Below are 15,840 nucleotides of genomic sequence, written 5' to 3'. Positions count from 1 at the left end.
GAAGCCAAAGAGAGGAGAATATCTAAATGTTGGGGGATAAGCATGTAAATGAGTAGTTCAGGGTGAGAGTATGGAGTATTTGTGTCTTTGTTTTTCACTCATCTCCTGTTCCACTGAGCATGAAGGGTAGACAGTTTTAAGAAGCTGAAGATCTGGAAAGTGTGTCAGCCCTGTGCCTGACATTCGTTCTCAGACTCTTTGGGACAATTATCTGGAGAATGAATCCTATGGATGAAGGCAGCAAGTGATCAGCAAGACTCACATCTATAAAGCTTTCTCAATACACAACATGCCAAAGTCTAGACCCAAGAGTCCATGGTGAAATACTAGATTCAACTGAGGTCTCATGAAGTCTGCATGCAAAAGCCCCCCACCACGTGGTGTTGTCCATGCTTAGTAGCCTAATGTCCTACTATTATTAAATACTTTCTGTAAGAAATCCTTGTTTCCTTAAATCATTAGTAGATGGATCAAAGAAAAGATCATACCAAATAACAGGGGTACTCACACAAAGTGGATCAAGCTCATTTCTCTTCTAGGGAAACATTCAGCATATCAGACTGCTTGCTGAAAAATATGCTTGATTAACCAGAAAATAATGGCAGTTAAAAAGTTTAAGGGGAAGGAAGAAAAAACAAAAAGGAAAGAAGCCCATTAGCTTGTGGACACATACCCCCACTTCAATAACGATTAACCCATGATTCAAGGAATTTTCTTAGGCCAACCTCAGACACAAACCTGCCAGAAGGCAGACCTTGACAAATTGAACTTGAGCATATGGTATCTTAGGAGTGTGTTCAGTTTGGGGATGTGTAAGATAATAGTCCCTGATAATTAAAACAGCACATTTGTTTATAAGCATAACTTGATCTGGGGCATATTGCTAGAAATTTTAGCAAACACAATGTTTCTTTAAGGACTGAACTTAAAATATACTCTGAATAATTTCTTTCACTAAATTACTTGAGTAAATGAGTTCTGTTAGATGGGTGACCAACAGATTCAAAGTGCTCCTTGATCATTTTGAATTGTGTAGGTGGAAATCTGAATAGCTACATAGCTGATTATACTGGGGACATGGTCTTTGTTTCAGGTTTGACCTGCAGTCTTTAGTAACTTGAAAATTATAGAGGCATTTTCGGACCCTATATATAACTAGGATCCTCCTACATATGGCTACCTAGGTGTTTAATTTTTTTTTTTCTTGGCAACTTAGTAATTTGCATTTTGAAATCTCTCCCTGGATCTGTGGGAAAAATGGTGGATCCATCTTTCAAGATACATGGCTTTGCCAATTCTTTGTCTTCCAACCCCTCACCAGTTTCCATGCTAATTATATTAACATCAAGAAATTGTATTTGAATGTTTGGCCTGAAGTGAATATCTCCCAAAGCATATCTGTGAACGAGTCCTCATGGGAAAAGGGTTGCAGAAGACATCAGATCACCTTGGTCCCCAGACATTCTAACTAGTTAAATAACAGCAGGAGTTCTTAAGAATAGGATGTCCATGAACAGAAAAGCAGGGAGGACAATAAGTGTTTCGAAAAATAGTAGGCATTCTTCTATAAAGTCTCTGGAGGCCTTGTCAGAAGACAAGCTTGTATTTATTTGGAATCCTTAATTCTAGAAACATTGGTCCTTACAGCCTGGATAAATGACTCAAATCATTCCAATTGAAAAGAACACGAAAAGAAAACTAACTCTAAATCACAGTTTGAAAGATGAACATCTGTAATTTAGTTTTCAATTACCACTTGGTATGTAATGACTTTGCTTTAAAGTATGTGTGCCTAATAACCATGAATTGAGGTCGTATCAGGATACTAATCACTGGCCGCCTGATTCCTTGGTTTGTACCTGGGCTTGGCTGTCTTGAGTGATAGTTTATGCTGGAATATATGTATAAATCACTCTTTACCTTCCAGACTGAAGATTTTTCTATACTTTGAATTTGCTGGCAAATTAAAATATGAAGGCATGAAACAGTCTTCTAAAGTGGATGCTCAGATTGCAAAGAAATGTTTTCCTGTCATTGTCCTACATGTCATTGTTTATATATTATTTAGTACCCTGAGAGTCATCTAACACTCTTAAAAAATCTGTTTCATTTGGATATGGCTCAAGGTAAGGTACCGATTAAAGAGCTGTTTCTTCCCAATCATACAGATAGATAGCGACACCCCAAATCCATTGGTGGAAATTGATTTTCTGCCACATGTCATGAAATCACCAGGGAAGTACAACATAAAGCAAATATTTATTCCCACAAGGGAGAATGGAGCTCAGTTTTATGATGGACATCGGCAAAGTCTATGGTTTAAATTACAGACTAACAAAGGGTTCATGAGCTCAAAATTAAGTTATTCTGTTTAAAATCAATCACAGAGACTGTCATTCTGCTTATTGCTTTGACTTCCTAACAAAGATTTAAATGAGGACTTTATGTACAAGTAGAAAATGTCCAGAGATCTGCTCTTTTTCAGGCCTGTGTGGGCAGGTCAGGCAAACGTTTAGGCCTTTAATGTAATTAGAATGAGAAGTATATTTTTCAAGGAAAAAAAATTAAATCTTTAAGTTTGATTTTATTTTTAATTGAAAAACAGTAATTGTATGTATTTACAGGGTATAATTTGATGCTTCCATACATGTATACTTTATGGAAGGATGGAATCAGACTAATTAACATATCTGTCACCTTAAATATATACCATTTCTATTGGATGGAAACAAAGTAATTACATCTTTATAAAAAAATTCCACAAATCCACAATTAAACCATCATCTGAAAGAAAATGTTAGGGAATAAAAGGTGGGGTATATTTGAAGGGCACGAGGCTCATTAATTCCAGAGTTATTGCAAAGATTCCGGGCAGGAAATCCTGGCATCAGGATTGGGGAGAAGGATCCAGAGAGTATCGCCTTTACCAGCAAAGTGCATTCAGACTGTGATTTTGAGAAAGAGTGCTTCTCTTTTGTCACTTGGTTTTATGTTGGGTCACGACTCCAGCGCTGAGCAGCTCCCCAACAGCTCTGTCATCGTATCCAAGGACCTCCTTCAGGATGCACGTTGTGTGCTGCCCAAGCAGGGGAGGTGGCCTGGCCTCTGACATCTTGAACTTACTGTATCTCACAGCTGGGCCTGTCAATGGAGGGGGAAAGCAGGAAGCCTGTTAATGACTAACCCTGGGAAGTTAATTACCTAAGCAGCCTGGGGTGTTCTCAATGAATGCCAAGAATATCAGTGCCAGTTACACCCTTGCAGATGCACCATCCTTTTGGAAAGGAATGTATTTACGCCCATGGCTTTTTTTGACTCAGGTTCATCCAACTGTGTAGTGGTCATCTGACCTATCGCCATGTAATAGTCTGCATGTTTATGTGTGGGTATGTGCTAAGCCTGCTCAGAAGTTGTCCCTCCTAATTACAAGGACCCTCAGATGCAGGATATCCAAACCTGGGTCCAAGAGAACAACAACCACAGATACAAAGTGTCTCTCTGTAGCTAGAAATCTGAACTGAGGTGAAGACAACCTGAAAGGCTACCATCCAGTGTCTGTTATACAGTAACAAGATTTAGTTGGATAGATTCAGACCAACTAGATTGCAACCAGACCCTGGTTAGACTTTCAGCAGTAAGAGGAGATCACATGTACAAGCTTCAATGTCAAGTAGGACCCTCTTGGAAAAATTCCTTAACTTCTCTGAACCTCGTGTTCCACAGCTGCATACCAGGTATGATAATGTTCACCACACAGGCTCAAGGTAAGGATTTAATTGAGAAAATAGGCAGAAAGTACTAAGTAAGCATTCCCTAGCCCATAATAACACACACAACTTGCTGGCTACTATGATTAGAAAAGCTGCCACATCTCTCTCGAAGCTTGCAGTGTAAGGGGAAAAGGACATTTATTGCCAGCTATTTGCCAAGCACTAAGTCACTCTAAACAGGGTAATTCAAGCAATACTTTCAACAACTGCTAGAAATGGATTTTATTATCCCCATTCTTCACATAATGACACGAAAAGCCCCAAAAGCTAAGGTTTTGCTCAAGGCCACATGGCTAATAACAGTGTCAGGATGAAATTCCATGTCTCATATTAAAGGCCAAGCACTTTCTATAATGCCAGTGGCCTCTTCTTACTTTTCCCTTCTCCATGGACAAGCTGGACACTGGGGAACATGTTTTGACAAATTTTACCTTTGTTACCTCATTCAGTAAATGGTATTTATATTGGGTGTCCTTTTCATCCTATTTGATCAGGCTTCATGAGAACAAATTAGATAGTGGTCCCAAGAAGACTTTGTAAAATAATACATTTCTATGTCCTAAAAAAATTTCCCCCAGCCTACTGATGATTTGAGGAGCCACAGGAACAATAAGGAAAATAAAATGGGGGTAGGTAATGGAATATCTGTCAGTAAAGCAGCAAATGTGCTTTGAACTCTTTGGAGAATTCCATTAATAAAAATGCTTTCAAACAAGCCATTTTTTACTGTGTTCACAGATCTTTTAAAACCATCAACTTGCAGCTCTCTGTGCCACTTACCATCCACCATATACCAATGACAATTTCCAACTGATGCCTAAAATTTCCCTTCTCTGAAGCCTAGTTAAATTCATATTTTCTTCTCATATTTTTCTCTAATTTGAGAAAAATGACTCTTTTTTTTCAAGGATTGATTTCTGTTTGTAAAGGAGGACACAATTACAGCACGCACAGGGAGGAAGCAAGGTCCACCACTTTCCCAAGATTGTTGATGATTTTATGTTTTAGCTATTTTATTCTTACTCCTTGATCCCTCAGACTCTGTTCCATTTTGATATCAACTTAAAACAGTTTTAATTCAAATTCTGTCTTTCAGAAGAAGAGCTCTTCCGAGGGATTGCCAACCTAAAGTCAATATCATGTGGTTTTATATTAAATGAAATACCTGGAGTGAGACTACAGAATGAAATGCAGTCATGTCACTGTACCAACAATCTGGGTTGGAACACAGCTACTACTCCTGCTGGTGGTAGTAGCTGTAGCAGTGAGGAGGAGGGAGCAGTCATTGTTGTAGCAGTACCTACTGCTCCTTAAGAATAGCCAAACATGCACCAAAGCTTTTACATATATCATCTCTCATAATCCTCAAGATTATGGGCCTGTCTGCAGGGTAGTCTATTATAATCATTTTTCCAGATTAGAACATTGGAGGGAATGGAAGTTTCAAAGAAAAGGTGTTAGAGTTAAGGGTAGGGGATTAAAATAACATGGCCAAGGCCAAACAACTTTTTTTTGTACTGGAAATTGAACTAGGGGAACTTAACCACTGAGCCACATCTCCAGCTTGTTTTATTTTTTATTTTAAGACAAGGTCTTACTAAGTTGCTCAGGACCTTCCTAAGTTGCTGAAGCTGACTTTGAACTTGCAATCCTCCTGCCTTATCCTCATAAAGTCAGTATCCAATTTCAATTCTGGTGGTTTCCAGAACTTGGGTCTTAAAAATATAGGTAGATAGATGATAGATAGACAGATAGACAGATAGATAGACAGACATAAACATACACTCATATAGTTATATGTACGCATACTTTGCTGAAGATAAATTTTCATAACATAAAATGAACCATATCAAAGTTAACAATTCAGTAGCATTTAGTATATTCACAAAGCTGTGCAACCATTACCTTTAGTCAGTTCCAAAATATTTCTATCACTACAAAATAAAACCATGTACCCATTAAGCAATTTGTCCCTATCCTTCCTCCTTCCAAACCATGATAAACACTAATTTACTTTCTGTCACTATAAACTCATTTTTTTTTTTTTTTGGTACTGGAAATTGAACTAGGGGAACTTAAGCACTGAGCCACATCTCCAGCTTGTTTTATTTGCTATTTTAAGACAGGTTCTTACTAAGTTGCTCAGGACCTTGCTAAGTTGCTAAGGCCGATTTTTAACTTGAGATCCTTCTACCTTATCCTCCCAAATTGCTGGGATTACAGGTATGCACCACCATACCCAGTTTATCTATTCTTCTTTTTTTCTACTTATATACCCAACAAGGCTTTCTTACCTATATATTTTTAATTAATTAATTATTTTTATTTATATATAACAGCGGAATGCATTACAATTCTTATTACATATATAGAGATAATTTTTCATATCTCTGGTTTTATACATAGTATACTCACACCAATTCGTGTCTTGATAATGCTTATAAATGAAATAGTTTATGTGTTTCTTTTGTTTGGCAGAATGTTGTTGAGATTCATCTACATTGTGTCAGTACTTAGAACCTGGATTTTAAATGTCCATGCAGCGATCAAATGAGGAAACTCTTCATGTCTCACCATACTAAAGAGCAATACAACTGTGTCACTCCCTTCATGCAATAGTTTTCTGGTAGCTTTGAGGGCTACATGAAAGGCCATGCTACCAGTGTAGATAAAGGGTATTTAACCCTTTGCATAAAAAATCTTGAAGCATTTAGGTTGGTGGAATTTTATTCTTCAGCAATTTTTTATACTTGTCAAGACAAAGATATCTCTACCATTTTAGGTTTTGCACAAAGAGAATAAAAGGGCACACCAAATACATTTGTTTCAAGAAGCAGAAAATGTTTGACAATTATTTATATCTAATGTCTAAGAAGAATGAATAATCTAATTTTCCATTAAAAAATAGATGAGCAAGTCACATGTTTTTAAATTTTTGGCAAGGTATCATCTATGTTCTTCTACACTTCCAAATACTTGCAAGCTGTGTGATCTTGAGAATTCTTAAGGCCCAAAGACTCTGTCTATACATTTATAAAATGAAGTTGACCACACACTATTGAGGGTCTATTTGTTTATTAAATATTATAATCTAGACAATATTCAAGATCAGTAATAGTCAAAGAAATGTATAAGAACATAAATACAAGATGAAATTATGTTTATAAAATTAGTCAATCATGTGAATATTTTTGTTTTTGGAATTTGACTTTTGGTCAAAGTATAAATTGATGCAACCCTTCTTGAAAAATTTGCCAACTGAATATCAAAAATTTTTAAAGCATTCACATGTTGAGTGGAGAAATCCCATTTAAAATTTTTTTCCTGTAATCTGGAATGTTGATAAATTTTATAGAAAAGGATGAATACAATTTTCTAAATCTGCCTGTTGATCTTAGCAACTCTTGACTTACTATGTGGATTTTTACCCTACAGCCCAGGAAAGTTATTTGGGGAGATTCTGGATTTGTTAATTATTACTATATTTTTGTGGGATGGGTACCAGGGTTGAACTCAGGGGCACTCCATTAAGCCACATCCCAGCCCTATTTTGTATTTTATTAGAGACAGGGTCTCACTGAGTTGCTTAGCACCTCAACTTTTGCTAAGGTTGGCTTTGAACTCATGAACCTCCTGACTCAGCCTCCCGAGCATCTGGGATTACAGGCGTGCGCCATGGTGCCCAGCTTATTATTACTATTACTTATTTATTTATTTATTTGTTTATTTGCAGTGCTGGGATCAAAACAAGGCCTCATAAATGCTAGGCAAACGTCCTAGCTGAGTTACATTTATAATCTGAAGGACTCCTATTTTACCTAATTTTTGTATCTGCTTATTGCTTTGCAGGTTGCTTTTTTTGTGTGTTCAGCTCTTCTCCTTTTATGTATTGGTTCCATAGGTCTATCTCTAATCTTTCTCTCCCAGATAAAGAGGTTAAATAGTTATAATAATGGGAAAAACAACAGGAAATATGTTCAAAATTTAAGACTGATTAGATTAATTACAGCGTGTCCAAATGATGACATACTATATTTGGTAATTCCGAGTTGTACTTTTTGGCTTTGAATATATTGCTTTTACATCCTCCTGCAACCATGCTGGAATATAAATATATAAATTGAACAAACAAAAAAAATGCATACAAATGAAAGGAATGAAAAGGAATATCCCTAGTGAATGAGATTATTCCCAACTAACTTCAGAAACATGATGATGGGATCATCTTGATGGGTAAAAGAGGCAGAAAAAGCTGAAGCCTAGAATATTCTACAAGGAAACTGTGAAGAGGTGGATGAGAAGAGGTGGGTGACAATTGGTCTGTTTCACCCTCCAAAGACTGATCTTAAAATAATTGGTTATGAGAGAGACAGAAATGGGATTAGAAATAGGATTGAAAGCAGGATTGAATGTCTTCCAGAATAACTGAGACAGTTTGGATTGGCTATAATTTGTGATCCTCAACAATAGAGGAAATCAATTTTGGACATCTAGAATACTTTTTTCTGGGCAAGAACAATCAACCAAAATACCAGGAATATGAGAACCACATAGAAGAGAAAAAATGGGGAAAAAAATGAAAAATATATAGAACAGAATGCTATGCGAAGGACACAAGTAAAACAAGATTTAGCATTTAAATTTTTCAACATTAGTTTCAAAATTAGGAAACTAGAAAATAAAGTAAAAGACATCGCCAAGCATGTACAGAGAAAAATGTAAATGGTCCAAAAATATGAGAAAACAGCTCAGAAATCTCATAAAACAAAAAAGGAGAAAAGTAAAATGTACGGGGAGAAATTTTGCAAAAAATAATATGAGAAATGGAAAGAAAACATGTTTTTAGGCTGAAAGAATCAACTGAGAAACCCAGTACAATGAATGAAAAAAATATTTACATGTTGACATTTTCACATAAAATTAGGAAATCAGCATTACAAAGGACTGAGAACATTTTCTAAGGGTGTAGGAAGGGTTACAAGTCAGGGGCTAAAGATTAATGCACAAGGACGAAAATTAGATGTCAAACCCATAAGATAAAAAGAAAGAATAACATCAGACTGCACTAACTTCTCACAAACTTGCCAATTTGCAAACTTTCAACGTATATGTAAGACTACTAAGTTCCCTGAAGATGATTCCAGTAAGATATAGAAGAAAATGAGCAAAGAAAGAAGAGAAAAGAATAAAGAGGAGGTGGAGGAGGAGGAGGTGCAGGAGGAGGGGGAAGAGAAGGAGGTGGAGGAGGAGGAGGTAGAAAAGGAGGAGGAGGAGGAGGAGAGGAAGAAGACAATGATTTTCATATACATTGAAGACCTACCAAGGAATGTGGAGAAGCAGGGAGGAAGGAAGGAAGGGAGGAAGGTCACTCCCAGGGTCACATCTTAGACTTGGAGAACAGTAAGGCAGAGATGGAAGAGAACAGAGGTCTTCAAAACCAAAATCCTCTAAGAAGACAAAAATAACAGTATCAGTAGGATAATGGAAAGGTTGGGGAAAATATAATAATGAGATTAAGTTACATCATACAAGAAAAAACTAATTCGAAATTCTAAAAAAAAATCATGAGAAAAATCAAGATCCAAATAAGAATCACATCCAAAAATGTGGCATGATTTTAAGTAACTGATGGAATATAAGCAAAGAAAATCCATTTGACCTTGATGCCAAGAACATTCATTTGAGTAACACTTATAACCTTTTGCAACCTTTTAACAGCTCTTAACATAATATATTAATTAATTTATTTAGTTGCTTATATCCCTGGTGGAGGCAGGAACAATGGCAATTGTGTTTGCTAATGGCCCTACAATACCTCTGTGTTCCCTACAGAATGAAGGCAGTGTGGCAGGCATCTTTACTTAGACACTCATTATGATTGCAGGCTGTGCTTTTAATTTCATTGTTTCATTGGACTTCTCAATTTATATAAAGTAGAGACTATTATACCTCTCGTTTTACAGATCAGAAAACTGAGACTCTTTTAAGGGTTAGTTAATTAGTCTAAATTTATCCAGCTAATAAGTGATAGATCCAGGACAAGAACTCCTGCCAGACTCCATGGTCACTCAATACAAACTTGTTAAACTAGTGATACCTAATGATTAAATATATTGGAATAAATAGTGTTCATATCATATCAGTGAATTTATCACCTAATCTGTTTTACATATACTTTTTTTAGTATCACTGTGTCAGTTTCAGGCAGTATGATCTAGATATATATATCAGCAAACAAAACATAACTGAACCCTACTCTTGTGGAACTTAGTTTCTGATTTGGGAGATAGAGAACAAATTTTTTAAAACCCACATAAACAGAAAATAAATAAATTTATAAAATTTGGTTAAAATACTATAAAATGATTATATATCAACCTGCAAAGGGGATAATGCTGCAAGCACAGTGGGAAGGGGCTGTGGTAGGAATAAAGGGGTGTTCTAAATAGGATGTTCACTGAAAGCCAGAGTTTAAGTTAAGCCATCATTGCAAATAGTGAAAGGAAGAAGATTCTAGTCTGCATGCACAGGTTTGATATAAATTGAAAAACAAAAACACTCAGTGTGACTAGAACATGAGTTGACAATACATAGGTACCAGAAGTTGGGCAGATATCAATTGATAAAAGTTGGAGGGAGAAACAAGGAAGAGAATGCGTAAGGATTTATAGGCTACAGTAGTGAAGTTGGACCTTATTCTGGATTCAGTAGGAAGCCACTAGTGCTTTAAGCAAAGCAGTGACAAGATTTATAGCAAGGAATATGCTTGTTGCTAGAAAGAGAATACAATGTGTTTGGAAGTTGTTGTGGGTAGATCAAAAGACATAATGGTGGCCTGGACTGGGATGGTACCTGGAGAGTCTGAGAAAAGTGAGGGTGCTCAAGAGGAATTCTGGCAATAGAGTGAAAGGATGCTGATGAACACATGGGCCAAGGTAATTGGGGAGGGAAGGAGAAGAATAAAGGGAGAATCCTGCATTTCAGGGGTGGTCCACTAACCAGATGGGGAAGTTGGAATGGATTGCATGGAAAACTTTGGGTGGAAGAAGTCAAGGATTCTTTTATGGATATGCTAAAGTTTGAGATACCCATGACATATCCAAGGAGAGATATCAGCTGTCTGTGGGCCTTAAGCTATACAAATCTTGAATCCAGGGAAGAACTTTGACTAGTATATAGAATCAAGAAGCTGGTCATCATTAAAATGTTCCCATCCCACTGAAAATAATATCTTTCCAAGCAATTGCATTATTGCAACATCTCTGATGCTGGGGTTTTAAAAATAAGTTGTTTATACAGTCTTTTCTCCACTATCTAATCTCTTAACCAATATCCATTGCATCAAAAATGTTTTGCATCCACAGAAAGCAAATTAAGTGACTAAAAAGTTAATCTCAAAAGCTCATAATTTTAGAGATAAGTACACTAAAAAAAGAAGAAATCCCCTATTCTTGGCCTTCAACAGATAAATCCCCATTGATTTGAGGATAGAAATTAGGACAATTTTACTTTGAAAGAACTGTGGGTTTTGTACCCCACAGAAAGAAGCAAAGAAAGCAACCCAGAGTTCTCTTATCCTGGGTCATGGCCATCTGGGGATAAACTAAGGTGGGGTGTCTTTCTTCTGTTTTACTAAAAGCAAGCAAACTGAAAAACACTGAAATGAATGCACATCTCGGCAATTTCCAGCACATCAAGTAGTATGAAACCTGGAATACCAAGAACTGTTTTTGTGAGGTACTGACCTAGTCTACCGTTTGGTAGTCAAGCCCTGAGTCTCCTTATATCACTCACAAGAAAGGGAGTTGAGTGGCATGGCTTGTAGTTTATACCCACTCTAGGGAAGGCCTAAGTGTGAGCTGCCTATGGTCCTCTAGGGGATGGTTCTATATCATTTTAGAAAAATGCCCAAATCTTTTTGCTTTAACTACTGCCTATGTGCATATCTGGGAAACTGAATGGATGAATTTCATAGAACTGAGAGTTAACTGGCAGTTGACAAAATACAAAGGTAGGTTTAGAGGGACCTTACCACTGTTTCCAAGTCATAGGGGATAACTTTTGAAAATACTGTCTAGTCAGTGTTTATGATATACCAAGATTCAAGCCTAGATGGTTTATACCTATTATCTAATTTGATTTTCACAATAACCTTAGACCTTTTTTTTGCATTTTCCAATTCACTGTGTCTCCATTTCACAAAAGAGGAATATGGAGTTCAGAGAGGTTAAGAAATCTATACAAGAGTACACAGTGGATGCAAATATAGCTCTGATGACTTCATAACCATTGTTTCTAAGAAATGTTAGGGCAAGGTGGTTAGGACTATAGGTTCTGGAACCAGAGGGTTTAGATTCATATCCTGTGCTACGGTGCTTACCTTAGCAACCTATATACCTCTAGTGGAGCCCTGGTCGCCTACCAATTTCAGAACACTGGTAAGATAGATAAGTTTTAGATTTGTGAAAGCAAGTTGAGGATAATAATTTTAACTTAAACATCTTTATAAGAATGAACTTATTCAAAGTGAATGAAAAAGGGAGGAAGGAATCAACCATTACTTAAGTATTATTATATAATAAGAATTCTAACACTTATTTTGTTTATTCATTATAACCCATTTCCCACTTCCTATAGATGATGAAAAAGAGTCTAAGGTAGGACCAATGATTGGCCAATTCACACTGTACATTAACTAGTAGATGGTCAACTGGTGTCTCCAAAACATCAGAGCATGTACCAGAAATTAATTTTGTATTGTCATGATTTTTAACTCATTATAATAGAAGCAACTTTGGAAACATGGGACTTATTTTACTTCCTTAATAAACATTAAATATGTGCCAGACACTGTTACATAAGCTTAACCCATTTGCATCATTCAGCACTTCAGACAACACCAGAAAGCACAATCATTATCCCCTAATTTAACAAATGGGGGAGACAGAGACAGAATGGAAGTCACTTGCTCAGGATCATAGAGCTAACAAGTAGCAGAGCTATGACTTGCACCAGAAAGTCTTGCTCCAGAATCCTAGCTCTTTGCCAGTTGGCCATACCATTTCACTGAAAATGAAAGAGAAAAAGTAGAACAGAATTATTTTGGTTTGAAGTTGAACTTAAGGATCCTGAAGTAGAATGTGCCAAGGACAGTTTCAGTCTTCATCATCTAACGAGTCTGTCCTTTGCATCCTAGATCAGAGTTCCTTCAGATTTTGTCATATATACCGATCATCACCTTATCTTTTCAAGTTAATTTGTCATATGGTATCTATCCCATTGTAGGAAGTCCTGTACTCATGGCACAATCGGTACATCCTGATTTCTTCTGTTCCTGAGTCAGCCAGTATTCTCTGATGCTATTCACCCTGGAAGGAATGAAGCCTTCATGTGCTCTCTGTGGAAAGTTGTCTGGCTCAAGGCACAAGGAGGACCAGTGCCTGGCATGCCAGAGAATTCCTCAGACTAGCCTTGTAGTGTTTTCCATCTGTTGTTTCAAGTCCTTCAACAACAAGATCCTGTTTTGTCTCAGCTCCTGCTAGAAAGCTTCTGTAATTCTCAGGCTGAAAAGGGAATTGATCCAATCTATGTGAACATCCTAAACCATTCTATCTCCAGAATTCAAGCTACACATCTATAAGCCAGATCAACTTAATAATGTAAACAGTTGCAGGAAACAGAGGTAGCCAAAAATACGTAGGAAGCCATAATGAATATTCAAGTAATGAGAACAAAATATCACATCATCATGAGGGAAGGGACCTACACAGTCCCTTTTTCCAGAATTTCATGAACCTCTCTCTTAATGATGCATTTCCAAGCAATGAAACAACCTATTCCTTAATCTTACAGCTAATGAGCGACTGATTAGCATGAAGGTTTAAATTAATTAAGGCAGCTAACCAGTCTGATCACTATGGAAGCAAGAATGACTTCCATAAAATTAAATATGTTCCTTTGTTTTTCATTTGTTGCATTTTTTTATTTTAAATTTCGTATGATGTCAATCTCAAAAATTATCAAAAGTACTAAAACACAAACATATGTTTCATAATGTATTAAATGTTATATTGAATGTTTTTATTTTTATTTCTTTGGTCCATTGCTAAGACACATGCTGTAGATATCATTTAATCTTCAGGGCTTATAAGTATAATAAGAAATTAAACTTCATTTTTCTAAAAATAACAATAGCTTTAGTATTGAGTTGTTTCACAATTTCCCTCAAGTACTTGAACCCATCATTGTAATAATAACAATATTTTTATATGGCACCTCTCAGTCATAGCATCCAACATGCCAAAAGGAGCCATGCAGTTAGAACACATAAACCCATTAAATGTGAGATAAAAACAGACAAAGCCACTTAAACTAGCATGGAATGGTGGGGGAAAGCCATAGGGAATAAATATGGGCTTTGAACATCTTTAACAGAGCTCAGTCTATAGCACTGCTTGTGGGATCAGGTGTCCCAATAACTCAGTGTGACATGTGGTATGTACCACCAACTTGGATGGGTCACCCCTGCCTCACTCAGGGCTCAGAGGCATCATACTACTACTCTAATGAATTTTGGTTCACTACTTCTTAACTTAATAAAGAGTGCTTCAAATGCCACTATAAGTTTAGAGTCTGTTTTCCACTATGTCTATACCTTGTGATAATCATAAATGTTGCCCATCAAATTTCCAGGTTTTACCTTCCTGGAACATAGTGGAGGTATTACATGTTCCAGCTCTTGTATGGTTCAGTAGGATCAGGTGAGCCCAGTGACTCATGAGTAGAAAGGAAATGTATGCCACCTCCAGAGCAAAACATTCAATTTCCCATTTAATGCCTTCCAAATCTCTTTTCTCTTGTATGATAATGGTAATGCATGAGATCACGACTACTCCTCCAGCCTGGAGTTCTGTGAACCCATGATGAATGTGTAGTATAGGAAGAAATAATTGGGCTATTTCAAAACACCACTGTTGTTTGTTACTGCAGCATAACCGAGCCTATCAAGACGGATCCTATGCCTCAGTTTTAGTATAGAGACCCTTTGCCTGGACCAGAAGGGGAACTCATTAACCTACTTATTCAGTAATCCTTTAGAAAGCATTCAGTCCACACATTCCAAATACTTTGAAACTGCTCATTTTGTATCTAGCCAATTTCAACCATGAAATGATAATAGCTATTATTTATTAAGAACTTATATGTGTGAAGCACTTGGCAGAATACTTTCCCATATTAATGAGTTTGATACACTCTTTGACTTTAAAAGGTAGGATGAGTATGATACCATTGCATCAATGAGAAAAGTAAGGTTAAGTAACCTTATCAAAATTACACAGCTTGTCAATTAAATAATTTTATTAGAACTTAGGCTGGCTAAATGCAAAGTGCATGCTCGTTAACACTAGGATGTACTTCCTCTCTGCATAATATGGAATAAAATCTGTTCTCATATCAGTGGCTGAATAAATACTGTTCTTTGGCAGATGGTGTTATAAAGCAGTACTGTATTACAAATACTTATATATTTCATGATTGCTAATCCATTAAGGCATTTTTTTTTCGTTGGAAAAAGAAACAGAGAAATTTGTATTTGATGTATTTATCTTGTTTCAACCCATTGAAATGTCATAGTTGATTATCCATTTCCTACTGGAAAAATATACAGGCCATAAGGAAATGCTATTCACCTTCATTAGTAAACACTCTCCCCTCAAAGTGTGCTTCCCAAACCTTCTGCTGAAGTCACTGAAAAATGTCCGGCTGGAAGAAATGCTCTCCCAAATGCTCTTTCCAGCACTTCTGTTTGTTTTTCATTGTTTTTCACACTTCTGAAAACTCTAGGAAGGGTGAAGAAACACCTTGTTGACAATGTCTCTTTGCCAAAATAATCAATTCTTTTGCTTCTTTGCCTTCTAAAATTCAAATACTCAATAATAAGATCTTTAGGCACATTCCCAAGATTTTGTTTGGTTAGACTTCACCATGGAAAACAAAATTGGTTCAGCTAATGTCTGTAGCCAGAACATTTTAAGCTTCATAGACCTTCAAAGTAGTGACCTTCTCCTCA

The 15,840-nt window shown here is 36.6% G+C and overlaps 1 protein-coding gene across 5 annotated transcripts in view; it reads right to left on the bottom strand.

Moving 5' to 3' along the window:
• Window positions 1-2,571: 2,571 nt before the first annotated feature.
• The window catches only part of Sugct (succinyl-CoA:glutarate-CoA transferase), a 709,004-nt gene continuing 695,735 nt past the window's right edge, over window positions 2,572-15,840 (bottom strand). For 4 of the 5 annotated variants that reach the window (XM_071614148.1, XM_071614152.1, XM_071614160.1 and 1 more), the window contains one exon: window positions 2,572-3,141. In XM_071614148.1, coding sequence (XP_071470249.1) covers window positions 2,978-3,141 — 164 coding nt within the window. In that variant the 3' untranslated portion in view covers window positions 2,572-2,977. The remainder of the gene's footprint in view (window positions 3,142-15,840) is intronic. The other variant, XR_011707951.1, reaches the window with a different exon arrangement.

This window comes from Marmota flaviventris, chromosome 1 (genome assembly GCF_047511675.1).
Source record: "Marmota flaviventris isolate mMarFla1 chromosome 1, mMarFla1.hap1, whole genome shotgun sequence".
NCBI classification, from domain to species: Eukaryota; Metazoa; Chordata; class Mammalia; order Rodentia; family Sciuridae; genus Marmota; species Marmota flaviventris.
This window is presented reverse-complemented; position numbering and strand designations above follow the sequence as displayed.